This window comes from Ischnura elegans, chromosome 1 (genome assembly GCF_921293095.1).
Source record: "Ischnura elegans chromosome 1, ioIscEleg1.1, whole genome shotgun sequence".
Taxonomy (NCBI): Eukaryota; Metazoa; Arthropoda; class Insecta; order Odonata; family Coenagrionidae; genus Ischnura; species Ischnura elegans.
In genome coordinates this window covers 5,059,881-5,079,354 of record NC_060246.1, presented here as the reverse complement: position 1 = coordinate 5,079,354, position 19,474 = coordinate 5,059,881, and the positions used below count along the sequence as shown (strand labels likewise).

The following is a 19,474-nucleotide window of genomic DNA, read 5'->3' as shown; positions in this document are numbered from 1 at the left end:
TTACTTCATTGGCATTTTCTATTGAGTGGCGGATGGAGCCTATGTAAATTTTAGAAAAAATAAAATTGTCGAACCTATGGTTATCCAATGTCCTAATGAGTACACGGGGAAGAACGTATGGTAAATGTGTAAAAGACATGGTAATCTATAAGTCAAAGTAGAACTGGGGGTATGATACACATTTTAAAATAGCTAGAAGTTCCCGTGGAAATACCCCCGTTAAGACGGTCAAAGGCTCCACTCCGCGGTGTCATAAAACGACCGTTTTCGAAGTAGAATCCTGAGGGTCAGGGATCGGAGAGTGACGAAGGTATAAGGGTCTCAGCTGGTATCTTTCTGGTAGGTCTTTTTGTATGAGTCCCAGGAAAACAACTCACTTTTTCGAGGTTTGAACGCTTTTAATAGAAGTATGGTCTTCGATCGTATCCAAAGAAAACGGAATCAACTTCGATGAAACGTGCAATTACATCGCATGAAAAACCTCCACTGTCTTCACCATAGACCATTTGAGAATCGGTGTCTTGAAGAAAAACATAAAAACGGTGAATGGTGAGCGTTAAAACCCTTCAATAACCTAAACAGCTTAAAACAGCTTCAATAACCTTACCGCGTCGCGGCTAATCCAACTCCCGACGCGCGGAGACGAACCCTGCCGCGCGGTCGAAAAATCGATGTCATTTCCGGCGACGCAAACTTATTTCAAAGAAAACTGCATAAAAACCTTAAGAAATCTTCAACAAATGCTCTCATGTAAGTTACTCCGCGCGACCTTGCCGAAAACCTATTTGAAACTCTACCTAAATGTAAAACTTTGTCGAAAAACAGTATCCGCCATTTTGTTACTGCACGGTAAGAATTTCTGGACGGTATTCTTTAAGATTACGGAAAATTAAAGAAAAAACACCATGCCAACAGATTATGTGGTATTTTATTTCGCAAGAATCCACCCATAACTTCACCATCCACTTACTTTGGAAGATTTTCAGAGAAAATTGAAGACGGGCGTTTTTATGGAAATTTGCTCACGTTTGAGCCTCTGTATCTCAGTAACGGGTAAGACTTATGTCAAATGAAGTACATATCCATAAATTTCAATCATTTCTGAGTATACCTGCGAAGTTTCAAGTTTATAACTCAAAAAAAGCCATTTTGTAATTTTGTCCGGCTTTTTCCGATTTCCGCCCACTGTGCGACGGCTCGAATAGCAGCATTATTGTCAATTTGACTGGGAAACAACTGAACGATGATAGCTATCTCCATACTATCTGCGGGTCTGATTTTCGCCGCCATTGCCCCTTGCACCGTACCGAAGGACGATGTGGTGGCGGCAGATACCGCAAGAAAGCAGCCAATAGTAAACGCTCATGAAGAGAGAGGGGAGATGCTGGACCACAGAAACCCAACATGAAGGCGGCGGAGAGACGAGCACTAATTGTAAGTGCGAAAATGACCAGCAGATAATTCTGTCAGCGAACAGGTAAAACGACACGGTCCCGATACCCACAGATTCACATACAAGGCCGAAATCATCACCCTTCGGAGCTCATCATGATACCCCGATTCATCCCAGAGGAAGAAAAGCCGAGTCTTCAACCATCAGCTTCGATGGGTCAACCAAAAATGCGCAAGCACGAATACCACTGCGTCCGATTGTGAGCACAACCGGCGCCCCCCACAGTTAGAAGGTTGACTCAATAGCAGGCCTAGGCGGAGCTCCCATTCGCCGGATTCCCACGTGAAGAATTCCGCCCATCTCGCGGAGATACTGGAATAAGACCAAGGTGACGAGAGATGATTCCCTTGTCAGTTTTGAAGAAGTTCTCACCACTCTTTACCACCATTCCCATCAAGAAAGCGATCGAAATCGTCGGAAAATTCAATCATGGGAGAGGACTTACCCAAGGACTTCGCCGACCTAACCGAATTCTGCGTGAAGAACTCGTACATCACTATCTCCATTGTTTCAGGATTAACTTTGCGGAGGTTCATTTTATCATCAATGGAATGAAAAACTTTGTTGCATTCGATCGATTTATTTAATTTCATTTAGACTCACTTTCACGGGCGCCGACTTAAACATTGATTTTTTGGGATCATTTCCTAGATTACACAGTAAAAAAATGGGTAAATACAATAATAATTGTTGGCACAATTATTTCCAATGATTTTTGACGTAATGATCGAATAATAATCTCTATAAAATTTCAGTTAATATTAATTTATTATCGCATCAATTCAACAAAATCCTTGGCAATTATAGTCGCAAATATTTTTAATTTTCGTTTTATTAAACAATGTAAAGCTCGTGACAAATGTTTTTCCCGTGAAAACTTGAATGTTAATCCTTCTAATGAAAACAGCACGTATTGAATTACTGCGTATTTTTATTTTTCATCATGAAAAGTAAAGAAAACTTTGTAATTCCACATAATTATTTAATGTGCGACCTAGGTTACGACATTGCTCGTCATCGTTTATTGGTACAAATGCATTCTCTTGCTTCTAACTTCTTCTGCCTTCTTAACAAATACCTTCTCCGCATTTGTATCAGATAATGACGTTTCACGTCGAAACTAATGTCTTATATTAAATATTTATGTGGAATCACAAAGTATATTCCACCTTTCATCATGCCACGTGGATTCCATAAAGCCACGCCTGAAACAAATAATTGTATCTTTTTAGGATTTAGTTCACAAACATCATGCATTCTCTGCATTTTTACCGCTTCACCCACTGGAGGTAATTCACTATCTCATACTAATGGAATCATGAGTCCTCAAATAACTGATTAGTCCATTGCTTCAAAGGGGAATTTTTTTCACGGAAGATGAAACATACGTATCCCATTTTTTTTCTCAAAGAATTGCTTAGTGAAAATACCAAGCAGCCTAGAGCGTTATATTAACGTACTTGTAGCGATATAATTAACCAGCTTATCACTACTTACTTCTTTTCTTCAACTTATTTATTCCTCCTCTTTTCCTTCGTATAAAAGATTACATAAATTTTCGTGTTCCCTCATAAAACAAACATAAACAACTCCCCATTATTGGTTCTTTTCCATGACGACTAATTTACGACTAACGAGTTATTAAGGGTTTTCTATTAAATTAAAACATACACGTCAATCATCCCCCCCAAAACCCTCAATAACTAATGGCCAACCCTAGGCCTTAAGTTATACCTAGGTTCGACCGTTGCCGTGACTGTAGGTATTGTTTGTTGGACCTCTTCAGGAACTCCATCTTCCCTCCGTAGTTGTCGGGGTATTAACTTCAGTTCTGATCGGTGAACCTTGGATGGAGGGTCTGTCCCTATCAAATAGACTCCATTTCCCAGTTTATTTTCCACCTGGAAAGGTCCGATCCATTTTGGAGCTAAACCAGCATGGTACCCCTGAAGCTTGTTGCTAGGTTGGTGGTTCCTCCACAGTACTAGCTGTCCCGGCTGCAAGTCTTCTTCAGTAACCTGGTCTACTGTTTCAGCTTCCTTTTTAGAGCGTATGGTTGCTTCTTTGTACATCTGGTGAACTTTTCCCTGATGATTCTCAACCCAAGCCATATAGGGGATATCCTCTTCATCTTCAACAGCTTCGATTCCCCAGTCGCCAGTGCATCGAATCGGTCTTCCCAAGAATAACTCTGCCGGAGTGTAGCCAATGACGCGGTTGACTCGCTGTCTAATGGCAAAAAGAGACTCATGCAGGTGCTGGTCCCATCTGTTATGTTTCTCGTTAAAGAGGTGTATCCGCAATATCTTCTTCAATTCCTGGTTCCTTCTCTCAGTTGGGTTTGCCTGAGGATGATAAAGAGGTGTAGTCCAGTGTTCGATTCCCCATGCCTCTAATGCTTGAGACCATCGCCTTGAAGTGAACTGAGACCCGTTGTCGGTGAGAAGACATCTGGGATAACCATACCGACTGAATACTTCCGTCTTCAGAAGATAGAGTATTCGTTCTGACGTTGCCTCGGGAATAGCAAAGGCTTCTACCCACCTAGTGAACAAATCTGTGACAACCAGGATACCAGTCTTCCCACGTGCCGTCCGAGGATAAGGTCCCACCAGGTCTAAAGCCAATACTTCCCAGGGTTGATATGGACGTCTTCCTCTTGAACTGGTACTGGCCTTCTGGTTGCTCGCCTTGGTGCATGCACATACTGGACACTCTTGTACATACCTCTTTACGTCTTGGCGCAAATGCACCCAGAAGAATCGCCGACGAATTGATAAGAATGTTTCCTCCTGTCCTGGATGCCCAGCTTCCGGCTCATTATGGAACTTCTCTAATATGGTCCTAGCTTCAGATCTTGGAACCAAAGGCACCGGTGGCTGGTCCGAATTACGGGAGACATATAAAAGAACATCGTTCTCGAGACGAAGATTCTTATAACACATCTTGAAAGTAGCAGGAACACTTCTGCTATCAGCACAACGTTGGCCAATCCAAGATTTCATCTTCTTACAGGCCCTATCATTATTCTGCCATCTCCTAATAATGTCCATATCGAGAGGTTTCCTTTCGCAAGTAGCAGCCAAAAGAACAGGTAAGTCTTCTTTCCTTTTTCTTAACTCCGGAACTTCCCTCTCCACTAATTCCCTGTCTGAATTTGGTTCAGTCACAGGATTTCTTGATAGGCTATCTGCTGCTTGGTTACTTGATCCAGGGACATGACAAATGTCAAAGTCAAAGTCCGCTAGTATCAATGACCAACGCATTAATTTCACTGTTCCAGCCACTTCATTTAGCCATTTAAGAGATGAGTTGTCAGTGTAGAGTTGAAATTCCCTCCCTTCAAGATAGCCTCGAAATTTCCCAACAGCCCAGACCACTGCTAAAGCCTCCTTCTCAGCTGTGCAGTAATTCCTCTCCGTTGGTGACATCTTCCGGCTAGCATACTCGATAACCCTCCTCTCACCTTGTTCAGTCTCTTGAAATAGTACAGCTCCAAGTCCAAGATCGCTAGCATCGGTCTGTAGATTTAGTTTCCTGCGAGGGTCTGGGTGTGCCAACCTTGGAGCAATACAAATGCTTTCCTTGATTTGTTCAAAGGCTCTTTGTTCACGTTCAGTCCATTTGAAGGGAGCTGTCTTATTGAGTAAATCAGTCAGTGGAGCAGCTTTTACTTCAAAATGAGGTACAAAACTACTGTACCAACCGCAAAGTCCCAAAAACTGACGGACTTGCTTCTTAGTTTTTGGTTGATTGTATTCCTCAATGGCCTTATTCTTTTCTGGTTGCCTTTCTAAACCTTCAGGAGTTAAAACATGTCCGAGGTATTCCACCTTGGGGTTAACAAAGTGGCATTTCTTCAACTGGCAAGTTAGTCCATGAATCTTCAGTCTTCCCAGTACTTTGGATAAATGCATCAGATGTTCTTCAAATCCGTTTCTACTATAGACAAGAATGTCATCAAGGTAAACTTGACAAAAATCACCTATATATCCAGAGAGTACTTCATCCATTAACCTCATAAAAGTGGCGGGAGCATTTTTCAATCCAAATGGCATGACCCGGAATTGGTAGAGACCACGAGGAGTAGCAAAGGCAGTCATTTCTCTTGAGCCTTCTTCCATCTCCACCTGCCAAAACCCTGAATTTAAGTCGAGAGTACTGAATATCTTAGCACCACTAACTTTCTTCAACAAGTCCTTCAAATCAGGCATGGGATAGGCATCACTCACAGTCTGAAAATTAAGCTTTCTAAAGTCAACACAAAGCCTGTAATCCCCGTTTCTCTTCTTTGGCAGCACAACCGGCGAAACCCAATGAGAAGTTGATGGTTCAATTAATCCTTCGCTCTCCATTTCCTGTATTTTCTTGTATATAAATGCTCTCTTGTCAGGATTCATGGGATATGGTCTCTGTTTAATGGGTTCATTACTCTTGCAAATAATTGCATATTTTACGGTGGAAGTATAACCAATGCTCTCTGTAATGACCTCTGGAAACTGGTTTAAAATATTCATCAATACTTGTTTCTGTTCGGGTGCTAATGGACCAACTTTCAACTCATCCAGATTGATTCCACAATAGTTTGTACTTTTAGAAAAATTTCCGTTTCTCCAAGCTAGTCTAGTCCTGGTACCTTTCCCTAAGAATATCTCATTAGTATTATAATCTAAAACAGCTCCATATTTAGTTAAGAAGTCATGGCCAAGGATCACATCGCTGATCAAATCCTTAATAATTAATGCAGGAATATCAATGTTTATATTGGAACACTTTGCTCTAAGGAATGTTCGGCCTTGTACTATGTAAAGTACATCATTTGCGGCACCCATAACTCTGTTGCCAGGAGAAATTTCAATGTCATCAAAATCGTTCATTATTCTATGCGAGATAAATGTGTTACTTGCTTGGGAATCTAAAATAGCTTTATAAGTTTTATTTTTGATGCAGATCGTTATGGCTGGTCGGGAACTGTCCTGGTCAATCCCAATCTGTCCAATTGTATTCTTAGTGATCCAGTGTTTAATTTTTGTACTTCTTGGAACCTGGGGCTTTGTGACGTTGAATCCAGGGACATCCTCCACCAGGACAGAATGGCCCCTTAGTAGTTTTCCGGGCAATTGTCTCGTATATGACCAGTTTTCCCACAACCAAAACATCTCCTCTGAGATCCAGTCTCTCGAGGAGTAGCGTTTTCTTCTGTTGAAGTCTTAATCTTCGTGTAATCCTCCTCTAGTTTCCTAATGACTTCCCTTAATTCATCAAATGTCTTCGGATTAGCCACTCTCACTAACGGTCTCATTTTATCATTGAGTAATTCAATAATGTTGGGTAAAGCAGTACCACTGTCCTTTTGAGGATTCAATCTTTTAAAAAGTTGGTATTTCTGTATTATAAATGCGCCAGCCCTCATGCCAGTAGGCTGCGTTTCGGTTAAGAATTTCCTATTAACAGCAGACCTTACGCCATCAGAATCGAATCTGAGGCATAATTCCTTACCAAAATCATTCCAATTCAGGCCCAGGCCCTTTATGTTATTCCACCATGTTGCCGCTGGTCCCTTCAGTTGTTGTGCCACCAAATGCACATAAATATTTTCCGGCAGATTCGTCCGTTTAAGTAAGGAATCGGAATTGATCAAAAATACCTTCGGGTCTTCTTCTAATCTACCGCGATACTCTGGTAGGCTTTCCCTAATTACTTTAGGATCAACGGGCATCAGCCCTACCGAAGTAGCTGATGGAATATTTGCTTCGGAAATCACCATTTTTAAGACTTCATTCTCTAATTTTGATAATCTTTCAGATACATCTTGTTGTAAGCCATCTAATCGCGATGTTTTCTTTTCAAGGTCGGTGTAAAGGTTAAGTTCATTAATTTCTAAGTTAGCAACTCTCTGATTAATATCGGTAATCCTCTCATCCAGATTTTCAAATCTAGCACTAAATTTTTCACTTAGTTCTTCAATCCTTGATTCTATTATTTTGGATTGCGATTCAATTTGAAATTTAACATCTTCTTTTAAATCTGATTTCATTTCTTCGATTTGTAATTTAATGTTTCCGGATTAAACCTTCATTTGTTCCGTTAATTTCATGAACATTACACTTACTTCTTGTCCTACCTCGTAGTTCTCGTGATCTTCTCCGGATTCAATGAGATCCTGCCGAAGCCGCATTTCCAGATCTCCTTTATTTCCCGTCGTAAGAAGTCCCCGCTGGGCCAGCGCCGTCCTCAGCTGGGCGATCTTCATTTCAGCAATCATATGATTCTATTTCTTCTCCGAGCGCCAACTCCTTGCGCTTCGGTCCTGTCACGGTCGCCAATTAACGTACTTGTAGCGATAGAATTAACCAGCTTATCACTACTTACTTCTTTTCTTCAACTTATTTATTCCTCCTCTTTTCCTTCGTACAAAAGATTACATAAATTTTCGTGTTCCCTCATAAAACAAACATAAACAACTCCCCATTATTGGTTCTTTTCCATGACGACTAATTTACGACTAACGAGTTATTAAGGGTTTTCTAATACATTAAAACATACACGTCAATATAACTTCCTAAATGACCGTAACTTCCTTGCATTGAGGTCAGCGTGGTGTGACCTCTCATGCAGACAGCTATGCTTCACCATTTATGTGGATATACAGCTATTCCAAGAAATTCCGAATCATACCCATTGCTCTGCGTAGGAAGCAACGCGAAGCATTGAAGGCCACTCAACATAGGAAAATGAGACCTACACAGCGGCCACATGCATTTTATTTGCGAAGGCTGCATTTGCGCTACGGGAATCAATTTCCAAATTTCAGTCGATTTGATGACCTTATTCACAATCCTCAACGTTATATGACAATCAATACGTACGTGTATCACGGGTTGCATACAAACTTCAATCTCAATTGTTCGTTCGAAGAAAATATGTACAATACTCTCCAAAAAAATGTGGCACTGAGAAAGGCAAAGGAGGCAAAGGCCGCTAGCAGCGCTGGATGCAATAAACAGTAATGGTAGTTGGCAACTCTTCTGTGAGTGACTGTTTCATTTTGCTTTTCAAATGAGACAATTTTATAATATAGTCAACATCTGAGCATGACAAGAGTATTTGCTGATCGATAAGTTTAATTTTTGGCATTCAAATTCTGTACTTCATTTATCTAACCATGCAGCGAATCTTAGTTTATATTTAAGTTTCATTATTTAATATACCTCCTTAAATATATAATTTTTGTAGCACACTTTATATGATCTCCAATTCTTGCAGCTCACCCAGTAACGGAACTAAGAGGTGGTCCGCTGGGGAAATCTACATATTTCCTGGAGCAGTTTCACTGCCACTGGGGGCGTGATTCAACCATGGGCTCTGAACACACAGTCGACGGAGTACCATATGCTGGAGAGGTAAAAGTTAAATTGTATAATTCACGACTGGAAAGAAAATAAGCATTTGACATTCTAGCAATTATAAATGTAAGCATTAGGGGCATAATTGAAGTACATGCACAATTCTGGAAAATTATATGTACAATCTTAAAGCACTCAAATTTGTTACTTCATACAAAACCTATTGGATTTAATGGCCTTTTCATTATTATAATTCATAATTTCACAATTACATAATTACCAAAATTTTAAGCTATTTGTACATAGGTAGAGAATAATAACTGAAATCAAATTGATTTTCATAAATCTCCAAGTATTCCACAGCTGACATTTGTATCCACCAATTTAGTTCTCATAGGATTAAAGCATACGTAGAAATATCATGGCAATAATTAGAGAAATATCTTATACTAGGGGAGAGTGGGGCAAAACTGACCTGCTAAGCTTTTTCATGAGAAATTTGGCTTTCTGCTACAAATATTTACACAAAATTAGCGTAATTGCAATATTTACTATTTAAAGAAATAAAGTACTGATGCATTATTCTTTACTGATACAGGTTAAATTTATATGAATTTTTTTTCTAATACTGACAAAATGACGTTTTTGCCCCTCTGGTGGGGCAAAACCGACACCCTTATGTTTTACATTAAAAAAGGTTTATAATGCTATTTTTGGGAATTTATACTACAAAACTCACCGTTTTTACAATGTACAGCAATATTTATTAATTAAAAATAAGAAATTAACACTGTGTAAGTTTAGATTAACATTTTAGGAACAAAAGTCACATATGAAATTGTCATCTTCTTCTTCACAATTAGCGCACGCCTCATGAGCCCATCCTTTACATTTCAAACACAGAATCCACCCCTCCCTCTCTTTAGATCTTGAATATAATTCATTGCAAAAAAAAATGCATGCCGCCTCGTCTTCTTCACATTCTTCCTCATCTTCGAAAGCATTGGTTTTCATTTTCTTCGACTTCACTTTGTACATTTGGGGGGCTGTGGCTTGGAAAGCAAGCTTTCTTTTAGGACCCTTTTTATTTTTATCATTCTTCGCCACTGTTCCTTTGTTTTTAGCTTTCATTCTTTCTTTTTTAATATTCTTTTTCTCCTCCTTTTTTTCTCGTCTTCCTCCAGTTCTAATTTATAAGGTTACGACATACAGCCTCCTTTCTTTTTAACTCTTTCCTTTTCTTGTGGAGGTGGCATGAGTGGTTTGGGTGAAATTTGTTTCCACACACTTTTTTCCATTGGAAGGGGTTGGAGAGAACTTGACGCCGATATATAATAGATAATAATACGGGGGGAAAAAGTACATTGTATAAAATGTAAAATAATAAAAAATATTATATAAAATGTAATATGGCAGTTTAAAAACTCAATTTAATGAGGGCAAAGCCGCAACGGGTACAGCTAGAACTTAATAAATTGGGTTGTATTATTTTATTAGGTATAGTGAAGCACAGCTGATAAGTTGAAATATCGTGGGGCAAAACCGACCCCGGTCGGTTCTGCCCCGCTTTCTGTTGACAGTTTTGCCCCTAGGTACACAGTGAAACAAATATGGCAATTTGAGGTTATCCAAAATCATTAGCTAAGCTACTCGTACGTTAACATATAAGTCAACACAGTAAGTAAACACATGTACTCACCTTCGGTAAACCAGGTTGTTGTTACACTTCTCAAATCAAAATAAATATGACATTAAAGTTGTAAATGAAACTGGTTAAAACTTCATAACCCCAACATCGTCAAGCATTCCAATGAAACCAAGCTCGATCTGCACAAAATGGCGGCCTCTTCAACTAGTTCATATTTTGCCGCTGGATAACAACACCTACTGGGGAATATTAAAGGGGTCGGTTTGACCCGCCTGGTCAGTTTTGCCCCACTCTCCCCTACACCCATTATTACCCATTTCTCTTCAGAGATACTATGTTTAATTACATTATATCCTATTTAAATATTTTCACAGCTAAAGGAGTTATGTAAGTACCTCTGTAATTTATCTTTATTTTATTTTTCTCCTCAGCTTCATTTGGTACACTGGAACAAATGCGCCTTCTCCAAATTCTCAGAAGCAGCTACTTGTGATAATGGCCTGGCTGTTTTGGGTATATTCCTCAAAGTGAGTTCAAGGGAACTGTTCATTCATAATCAACAAGTTCTAATCATTCAACCCTTATAGTGCGATTCCATTGGCCCGGGGGGTATGTGTGAAGAGAGCCAAGAGCCAGTCTATCGGCGGGTATTTTTTACACTTACGCCTTTTATTTATTGTGTTTCCTGTAGCTTTGGTAACTATTTTTAGTACCTGCCATGTTTTAACATGCACGTAAGTTTTGGGAGCAAATTAATTTTTTTTTTAATGTTTCTGAAAATGCGTATTAGGCTTTATGTAAATTTTTAAGCGCAAACCTACAGATTCACCAAAAACAGCATTCTTCGGCATGGCATAGGGTAAAAGAGGCACTAGGGCACTACAAGGGTTAATTCACTCGTCATCACCAAATCATGTACATTTTTCACCTTTCTTTCTCCTGAATTTAACACATCCCCAACAATATTAGCAATGAAATCACATCCCTTTCGCCTGGATTCTGAACTGATTCAAAAGATGAACATTCCATCAATAAATCTCTATCATGTCAGGAATTACATAATTGTAATAGGTAGAGATTTAAATCAAATAAGCAATTAAACGAAAAAAATATGCTAATTTCATTTATCTGAGAAAAACTTTGTAATTAATATCAGTACGGATGGTCGAATCGGATCCAAAGTCGCGGATATTTGGATCCGAGGATCCCTTCATCGGATCCAAAGTCGCAGAAGATATCGGATCTGGATCCGAAATTATAAATAATATCTTCAGTGAGTTCAGTGAGTAGGATAGAAAGAGTTCTAATTCTTTCTTCGAATGTGCCGTTGCATGCGATTCTTGTCCTACTCATGAACCATTTTGTTTGAAAGCTCTCGCAGAGGTTACGTAGCAGAATTTCAGCCGTGGAAAATAAAAAAAAGGCAAAATACAACTGGCACATAGTGTGACTCTTCCCAAGAGATTGAACAATCATCGGGGTAATCTCAGCATCATAGGATAATAACCACTTCAAAAGTAACTATGTCGCAATTTCAGAAAACCACCCTCGGCCGTCCATCAGCCCGTGCCTCTGTTTTTTCTTAAATCACACGGACCATAAATCATTGTCTTCTAATGAAAATTTCAAATTACACATAAACTATTAAATCGTGTTTCATCCCTACCCGGTCTCACCAACTGACCTTTTTTGACCTACCTGCTTCAATTCTCCGTTTCTAGACGACAAATGCTTGGTGAGTGACTTTCTGGGCCCGAATTCGACAGAAAAGATTCGAAAATTAGATGACATGCACAAGATTTAAAAAAGAATTTGACCAAACGTGAAGCATTCCTCAAGATATTTCTGTTTATTTTTCAGCTCTAATTGATTTGCCACTAAGTTTTCTATTTACAATTAGACTATACTAATATGCAACATTGTCCAAACAGCACAATTTTCTAAGAAACAAGCGCAGCATTAACCCCTCAAGCAAGTAGAGACGGATTGGAAACGCCAACTGCATATATCACGTAGCACGCCCGACTTCGCTTTGAAGGCAATGACGTCACTGAAGTAAGATCTGACATGTTCGTCCTTGACTCCCTCATCTCTATCCTCATTGCTTGAAATAAGGAGGGAGCGCGCTCCTTCCCCTCCACCTCTCCTTTATATCCTTCTGCTGCCCACCCCTTCCTCATGCTGAGCGGTCGAGCACCTCGTCGCACGTGATGTTAATACTGTTTTAAATACTGTTAATTGTGTTGCTGATTGCACAGTTTTAATTTAATTTAATGATATACTGATATAAAAGTCTTTCATTGTGTAGAAACATTTCTATTGAGATAAGGAGAACCAATGTATGCCATGTGCGTGCACTGTGGCGTGAAATTATTGCGAGGAGGTGCTAAATCAACCTCACCATAGTGAAGCATTTTTGGGTGAAACACACGTCGGTACGCAATTAGAAAGTGACATAATTCGGGGGAAATGGGCGTGAGGAAAATTTGAAAAGGAATTTAGTCGATGGCAGTGGGGTAGCCAGGAATTTCGTTAGGGGGGTCCAAAACCTGGGGTGAAAATTTTTAAACAACAGGGTACAAAGTAGAGGGTTTCAAACTAATTTTAACGCCCTTCATAATCGAAAAAAAAATTCATTTTCCAAAGAAATATATTGTAAATTCATGATTTTCAATATTTTGTTTCCTTTTTATGAAGGAAAGTACCTATGTAATTGTGTTTCTATATTTTTTGGGGTCCGGACTTTCCCCTCTCGCTATGCCAGTGGTCAGTGGTTCATCCAAAGACTTTTCCTATTTTCATTTCCAAACCCAAGCATAACATTTTGGGTCCCGAGCATGTAAAGATGTTTTTAAAAAACAACTTGAAAGCCTATAAAAATGATTTTTAATTTATAAAAGTATTAAAATGTGTATGAAAATCTAATAAGCATTCCTTTGATTGTATGTACCCAGAATAAACTTGAATAATTACTTCATTTAAGAGCAGGAATTTAAGGTCTAGTTCATTTACTCGCTTATAGAGAACCTTCCATTTAGAACGAACACAAAATCCATAAACAACAACAAACTAGTGAGACCAATATGAGAAGGAATGGAGTAGATAAGAAGTGGTGATCCTCTTGGCATTTGTCCATGATGTCATCAACTTGTGCATCTGCAAAAGGAATAAGGCTATTGATTTTTCTCACAAATAGCTATAAAAATAGGTAACACATCAAGAGATGGAATTGTTGTTCTCATAATTTCACACACTCTATATCACAATTGAAATAAAAGAAAATTGGTGAATTAGCCCTTTGCATAGAACCCCATTACTCAACTTTGACCATTGATGCTGTAATTTTCATAAAAATTATGTATCCATTAATATCTCATGATTGAGATTAGATAGAAGAACAAAGGATGAAGCTTAGTTCAATGGCTGTCCTGCTAGCATGACAATTCTTGGTAGGTACATAAAAGTGTACAAAATTCTGATAAGTATGACCATAAAAAATTGTGTTAACATCAGAGGGTGACATTTCAATTTTTTCCAGAAAAATAGTATGTTTAAAGCATTGAATGATGATGCGATTCTATTCCCAGGTCGGTAAAGAGCACCCTGAGCTGCAGAAGGTGACATCACTTCTTTCAAAGGTTAAACACAGAGGAGAGAGTGCAGAGATTGAAGAACCTGTTGATCCAACCAAACTTCTTCCGAGTGGGTACTATCCCTTTCTATGTGCACTCTTATACGATCTCATCTGGTACGTGCTTAGCAGCCTCAGAAACTGCCCTAAGGATTTTTATTAAACCTTGGAATACACAATATCCTCTAGCAGAAATTACATTCAAAGATGTCGGAGAAAACTCGACCTTTAGAGAGAAAATTTTCACTAAGCTGGGATAAAATCTGTCATGAAGAAGTAGCTGCAGTAGTATCTTAAAAAAGCAATATTGTTTCATCTTGTATTTGAGGCCTTATCCTACCATCTTTATCCAAAAGCAATGTATTCTTCTGAAATACTGCTCGCACGCACACTATGTATCAAGACTTTTTTTTCAATCATTGGCTAATGAAATTAAATAATTATTTGATAGCAAATTTACCAATGAGATAGCAGATAGATTTCATATTCCTGAAAAATTCAAATAGCCTCCCTAATAAGGTGAATGCATATTCTGGCCACAACTTTGTGCTAATGACATGTATTTTAAGGTTCAAAAGTATTACAAAAATCAGAAGGGAGAGGAAAAGACAGATATGTGGATGCTACAAAAAGGAATTAAGAAAAGGGAATATGATGAAATAGTGGAAAATAGTACACAGGGGACGTTCGGACGTTGAAGGAATGGGTGGAAGAGGGTTGAAAGGGGAGCAGAGGACTCAACAAGAGAAGCGGGATGGTGGTAGGTACTGGAGGAATATGCAGAGGAGCGTGGACACAAAGCAAGGCAAAATGGGGGTGGGTGTATAGGGAAATAAAAAAAGATACATAAAGGCAGCAAACCAAGAGGGCAAGCACAACACACAATCAGACCAATGGCATGAAAATGACGTGATTAGGGATTCAGTGTGGGAGGAAGGAATATATATAGGACCGGTGTAAAAGCAGGAACAGTCTAAGAAATTAAAAGATAGAGGAGGGCATGAATGAAGAAGTTCTCAAGCAAGGGATTTTAAGCGAGGCAAAGTATAGAGGCCTCCAAGAAAAGACCATTATCCTGAGAAAGCTACCGAAGACTATGGAGAGGAGGGCTGGGAGGAAAAGGTTTTTAACTAACTAGAACATTGTATTGATTGAGGAATCATCTTGGATGGAGTATTTTGTGAGGACAGTTTGAATTCCACTGCTGAAAAAGAAGAAAGCTGTACAATGCAGATACTAGATGACTGTTAGTCTCATATCACAGGCAGTAAAATTAGTACCGACAATTATAAGCAGACAAACGGAAGTGAGGGTAAAGGATTACATTGACAGCCATCAGTTTGGTTTCAGGAAGGGAAAGTCAACCTGTGATGCAATAATAATGAGGATGATCGTTGTGAAGACAAAAAAAATAAGGACTTGTATGCTTGCTTTAAGGATTTTGAAAAGGCGTTTGATAGAGTGCAGAGGCTGAAGTTAATCGGCATTCTCAAGAAAATAGGTGCATATTGTAGACATAAGTGACTCTGTAAACTGTGAATGACAAAGACAGTACATAAGTGAGAATGGAGAATCAGGGTGGCCATGGTATGAGAAGAGGGAGTCTATTATCACTTCAGCTTTTTAACATGTGTGCAGAGAGACAGGTAAGGGAAGAATAGGACGTTAGTAAGAGGTGGGAGTTTAAGTGGGTGTTGATGTTAAAATATCACTGAGGTTTGTGGATGATCAGTCATTGACTTCTAAACAGTTGGCCAACTTCATGACCATCTGAAATCAACCCAGTAAAGTTGCAAACATACACCAATGATGTCATTGGAATTGGTTCAAGAACCCACTGCAGAAAAATGCCCAGCAATTTGATACCAAGAGTTATCTCCTTTCTAATCCTGAGGAAACGTACCAGAAATGTTATGAAGAATTTTGTCCGTTCCAACACATGAAGCTCCCCTTTACTTCTCCCATTAATTGCAAAAATAAAACCACAATGGAGACAGCTCTTGAGCCATCAAAGGCAGGTTCCAAACGATGGTTGAGCGTAATCAGATTATATTCTGGTCAATTTGTTACAATGCCTGATCGACTGTTTGTGTTATGTGTTACCTCCCATTGCATACCACCACAATCAAATGATCCAAGTAGTGCTTGGCCAAGCCTGGCACGATGGGCCAACAATTAAGGTCTATGCATCAGGGCACCTGACGAAGGCCATCCAACCCAGGGGCGCCGACTTATAAAAAATATTGGGGGGGCCCATATCGGAGGTCTTGCCCCGGGAAGAGGTTAAACTCAAAGTGTGTCGCAGCACCGAAACACTACCATGATTCACACCACTTGATTCAGTTAACCTGCTTAACCTTATAATTATTTGTTTCAACACACATTGTTGAATTTATTTAAAAGATAACTATCGTCAAACATGGGAAATAAAAATTACCAATATATTTTTGTGATTTCACAAAGCATAATATAACTTAATTATTTTCTTGAATTATTGAGGGGGCTCCGCCCCCCCAAACGAATCTTTGAGGGGGCTCGGGCCCCCTCAGGCCCCATGGAGTCGGCGCCACTGATCCAACCATGCAATCTGCCATGCTGGGCCAAGACAGCAACATATTGACCATTGTTTTCAAGCCTTTGTGGGCACATATTGAGTGAACGCCAATGAATTGACTCATTGCATATTTCCTCACACACAAAAATATATGTAAGCATTTGTTATATTTGCTTCAAAAAATTATCAATTTTCAGGTGACCTTTCGTACTGGACGTATTTGGGTTCATTGACAACTCCTCCATGCTGTGAAAGTGTAACATGGATTGTCTTTAAGGAGCCCATTGAGGTATCAGAAGAACAGGTATGAATTTCATCACGGTTAATCTCTAATTCCTTCCTGTTTATTCTACCCAAACAGCATGCACCCAACTACCCCGAGCAAATTTAGAAGGTACTTACATATTTATTAACCTACTTCTATTGATATATAATTGAAATTTGGCAAAACATTGAACTGTAGCTCCTACACTTGGCAAAACATAGAGGTTCACTACTTTACCTATCCATATCATCATCATCATCATCACATGCTATGACATCCCTGAACTAAGTGTAAAGAGTCACAGTGGGAAACGAGACGATTTTGAATCATAAATGTCAATGTTTAAGGAAGAAGGACAATTTATTTGACAAGAACTAAATCATCACCAAGGAGGTAAGTACAGGACATCATAATGCCAAAGAGGTCATTTTCCTATATGATTAAAAAAATATATAGCTATCATAGACAAACATAATGAGTAACAATGCTGAGTTAAAGAGAAGAAATTTTCACTTTATCAACATATTCAAAGGGTGTTTATTTATTTAGTATTGACCATGGGCAAAAGAAAAAAAAATGACAGAAAATTGTAGCCCTTGAATTAATAGCTTGAAAGGCCAGATAACATCATAATTAGCCCTTATTGTTTCTATGGAACAAATCTACTAAATCAGCAACTCTCTATAATGTTCTAAAGATAAAATTCCCAGGTCTAGGGTTATAAGAGTTTAAGAATCAACCAGTTTAGCCCTCATGAAAAACATGGGCTAATAAGAGGCTTAATTGGTTAGTTTTTAAGGCAATTGCAGAGCTTTTCACCAAAACCCTCTCAAAAACTCAATGAAAGTGACAATAATTGTTTTATACAACATTTGAAATCCAGTCACATTTCTTACACCTCTCCGATTTCCAAAAGGAATTTCTTTAGTAGTTTCAGAGCTCGTAGATCTTATATGAAGTGGTAGAAGTAATTATTTTCCATCCAAAAAAAGAAATGGTTCTCTTGATATGACAATTTTCGAAAACTTTCTTCATTTGATACCTTTCAAAATGCTTTCCATACTTACAAAATGCAAATCTTTCCTAAACTTTACCTTGAGAAGTTTATAAGAAATTTTTTAAGCTTCTTCAATGGTTACATAAAAACATCATTCAACTAAAAGTAAAGTTATTTATGTATGATACAGCTAATGAGAGCATTGTTATATTTTCTTTTTCTAATCAATCACAAATAACAACGAAGTTGGAAGAATGTAGAACATTGCTTTGCCACTGTCCTGGTGACATCCTTTCTGAAGAATCAGTCAAAGAAGAAAATGAAACAAACCAAGTAAAGAGAGGTCAACTTCTAGAGAACTTCCGTCCGACAGTCCCTCTTGGTGAAAGGCAACTCCGTGAATGTGGCTGTTCTGGATAAATTTTTGGCTTCAAAGTTGAAAAATTTTTGAGTGGATCAACAGTGAATTTATAGACTTTTCTTTGGTCAACAGTAGGCTTCAATTTGTTCTAGAGTATAGAGCAACAGGTGCAAAGTCATAAATACTTTATAAAAAGTAATGATAATTTATTTGGTAATTCTTCTTAGGTGTTATAAACTTCACCAATCATAGTAGAGCTCATCATACCAATTTTTAAAGTGCACTGCAAAAACTGTAATATATTTGTGATATTTTCCATGTAGTTTATTTATTCCCAGGAATATGAAGACCAATGATTTGGGACCAATTTGTAAAGGAAAATCTACATGCACGTGGTCTTCTAATTTTGCACTAAATAAAAGCATAATACTGAGATAGTTCATAGCTTATTTTGTGCTTTCAATTCTCCAGAGTAAGTAAAACTAAGATTGTAATCCCTTTTGTCTTTAATCTACTTTGAAAGTACCTGACGTGAATTTGATACTGAAATTAAATTTTATGTTTTTGGTTGTTATATTTTTTATTCAAATAAAGTTGCAACATACATAGTTATTATATTCCCAACACGTAATATCAACCTTATCCATTGCATGAATAGCAAAGTGACAAGGGAACGGAAGGTAGGCATCTTTATGAAAATTTCCACCATTGGACACAGATTCACAGTCTTAAAGGGAGGTATATGGTGAAAGATATTTATCACGTTTCACTACAAATAAATGAGACAGGATACACAAGATATAAGTGGGAAAGACAATTTGCAGCAATAGAGACAATTAAATTAATGACTTTAATTTTAAAAATATAAATTTGAAAGCTTACTCTAAGCCTACGAAGGTGCTGTGACTTGGCTGTCAAAAATTATGCCACCAAGTGACGGATCCAGTGGGGGGTAGGGTTTATCTTTTGTTCATCATTACCCCTGGGTCATCCAATTCACAATAGATAAAATGGTTATTTTATTCACTCGTCGAATATATAAAGGAGAGAAGCTAAAACTGATAAAAAAATTTTCCTAAGGACCTTTTATTATAAGGAATAAAAGCATAAAAATTATAGAAACTTACCATGAGGAAAATTATTCAAAACATTCATAAATATTTGTTTTAAAAATGTAATTCTTGGGAAAATAACTAATGAGATGACCTTCATGCATTGT

At 38.3% G+C, this 19,474-nt stretch overlaps 1 protein-coding gene across 1 annotated transcript in view; it reads left to right on the top strand.

Moving 5' to 3' along the window:
• The window catches only part of LOC124155069 (carbonic anhydrase 2-like), a 45,757-nt gene extending 26,932 nt beyond the window's left edge, over window positions 1-18,825 (top strand). The window contains exons 3-7 of the mRNA XM_046528811.1: window positions 8,720-8,856; window positions 10,879-10,974; window positions 14,035-14,149; window positions 16,830-16,936; window positions 18,141-18,825. Of these exons, the coding sequence (XP_046384767.1) occupies window positions 8,720-8,856; window positions 10,879-10,974; window positions 14,035-14,149; window positions 16,830-16,936; window positions 18,141-18,314 (629 nt within the window). The 3' untranslated portion in view covers window positions 18,315-18,825. The remainder of the gene's footprint in view (window positions 1-8,719; window positions 8,857-10,878; window positions 10,975-14,034; window positions 14,150-16,829; window positions 16,937-18,140) is intronic.
• The last annotated feature ends 649 nt before the right edge of the window (window positions 18,826-19,474 follow it).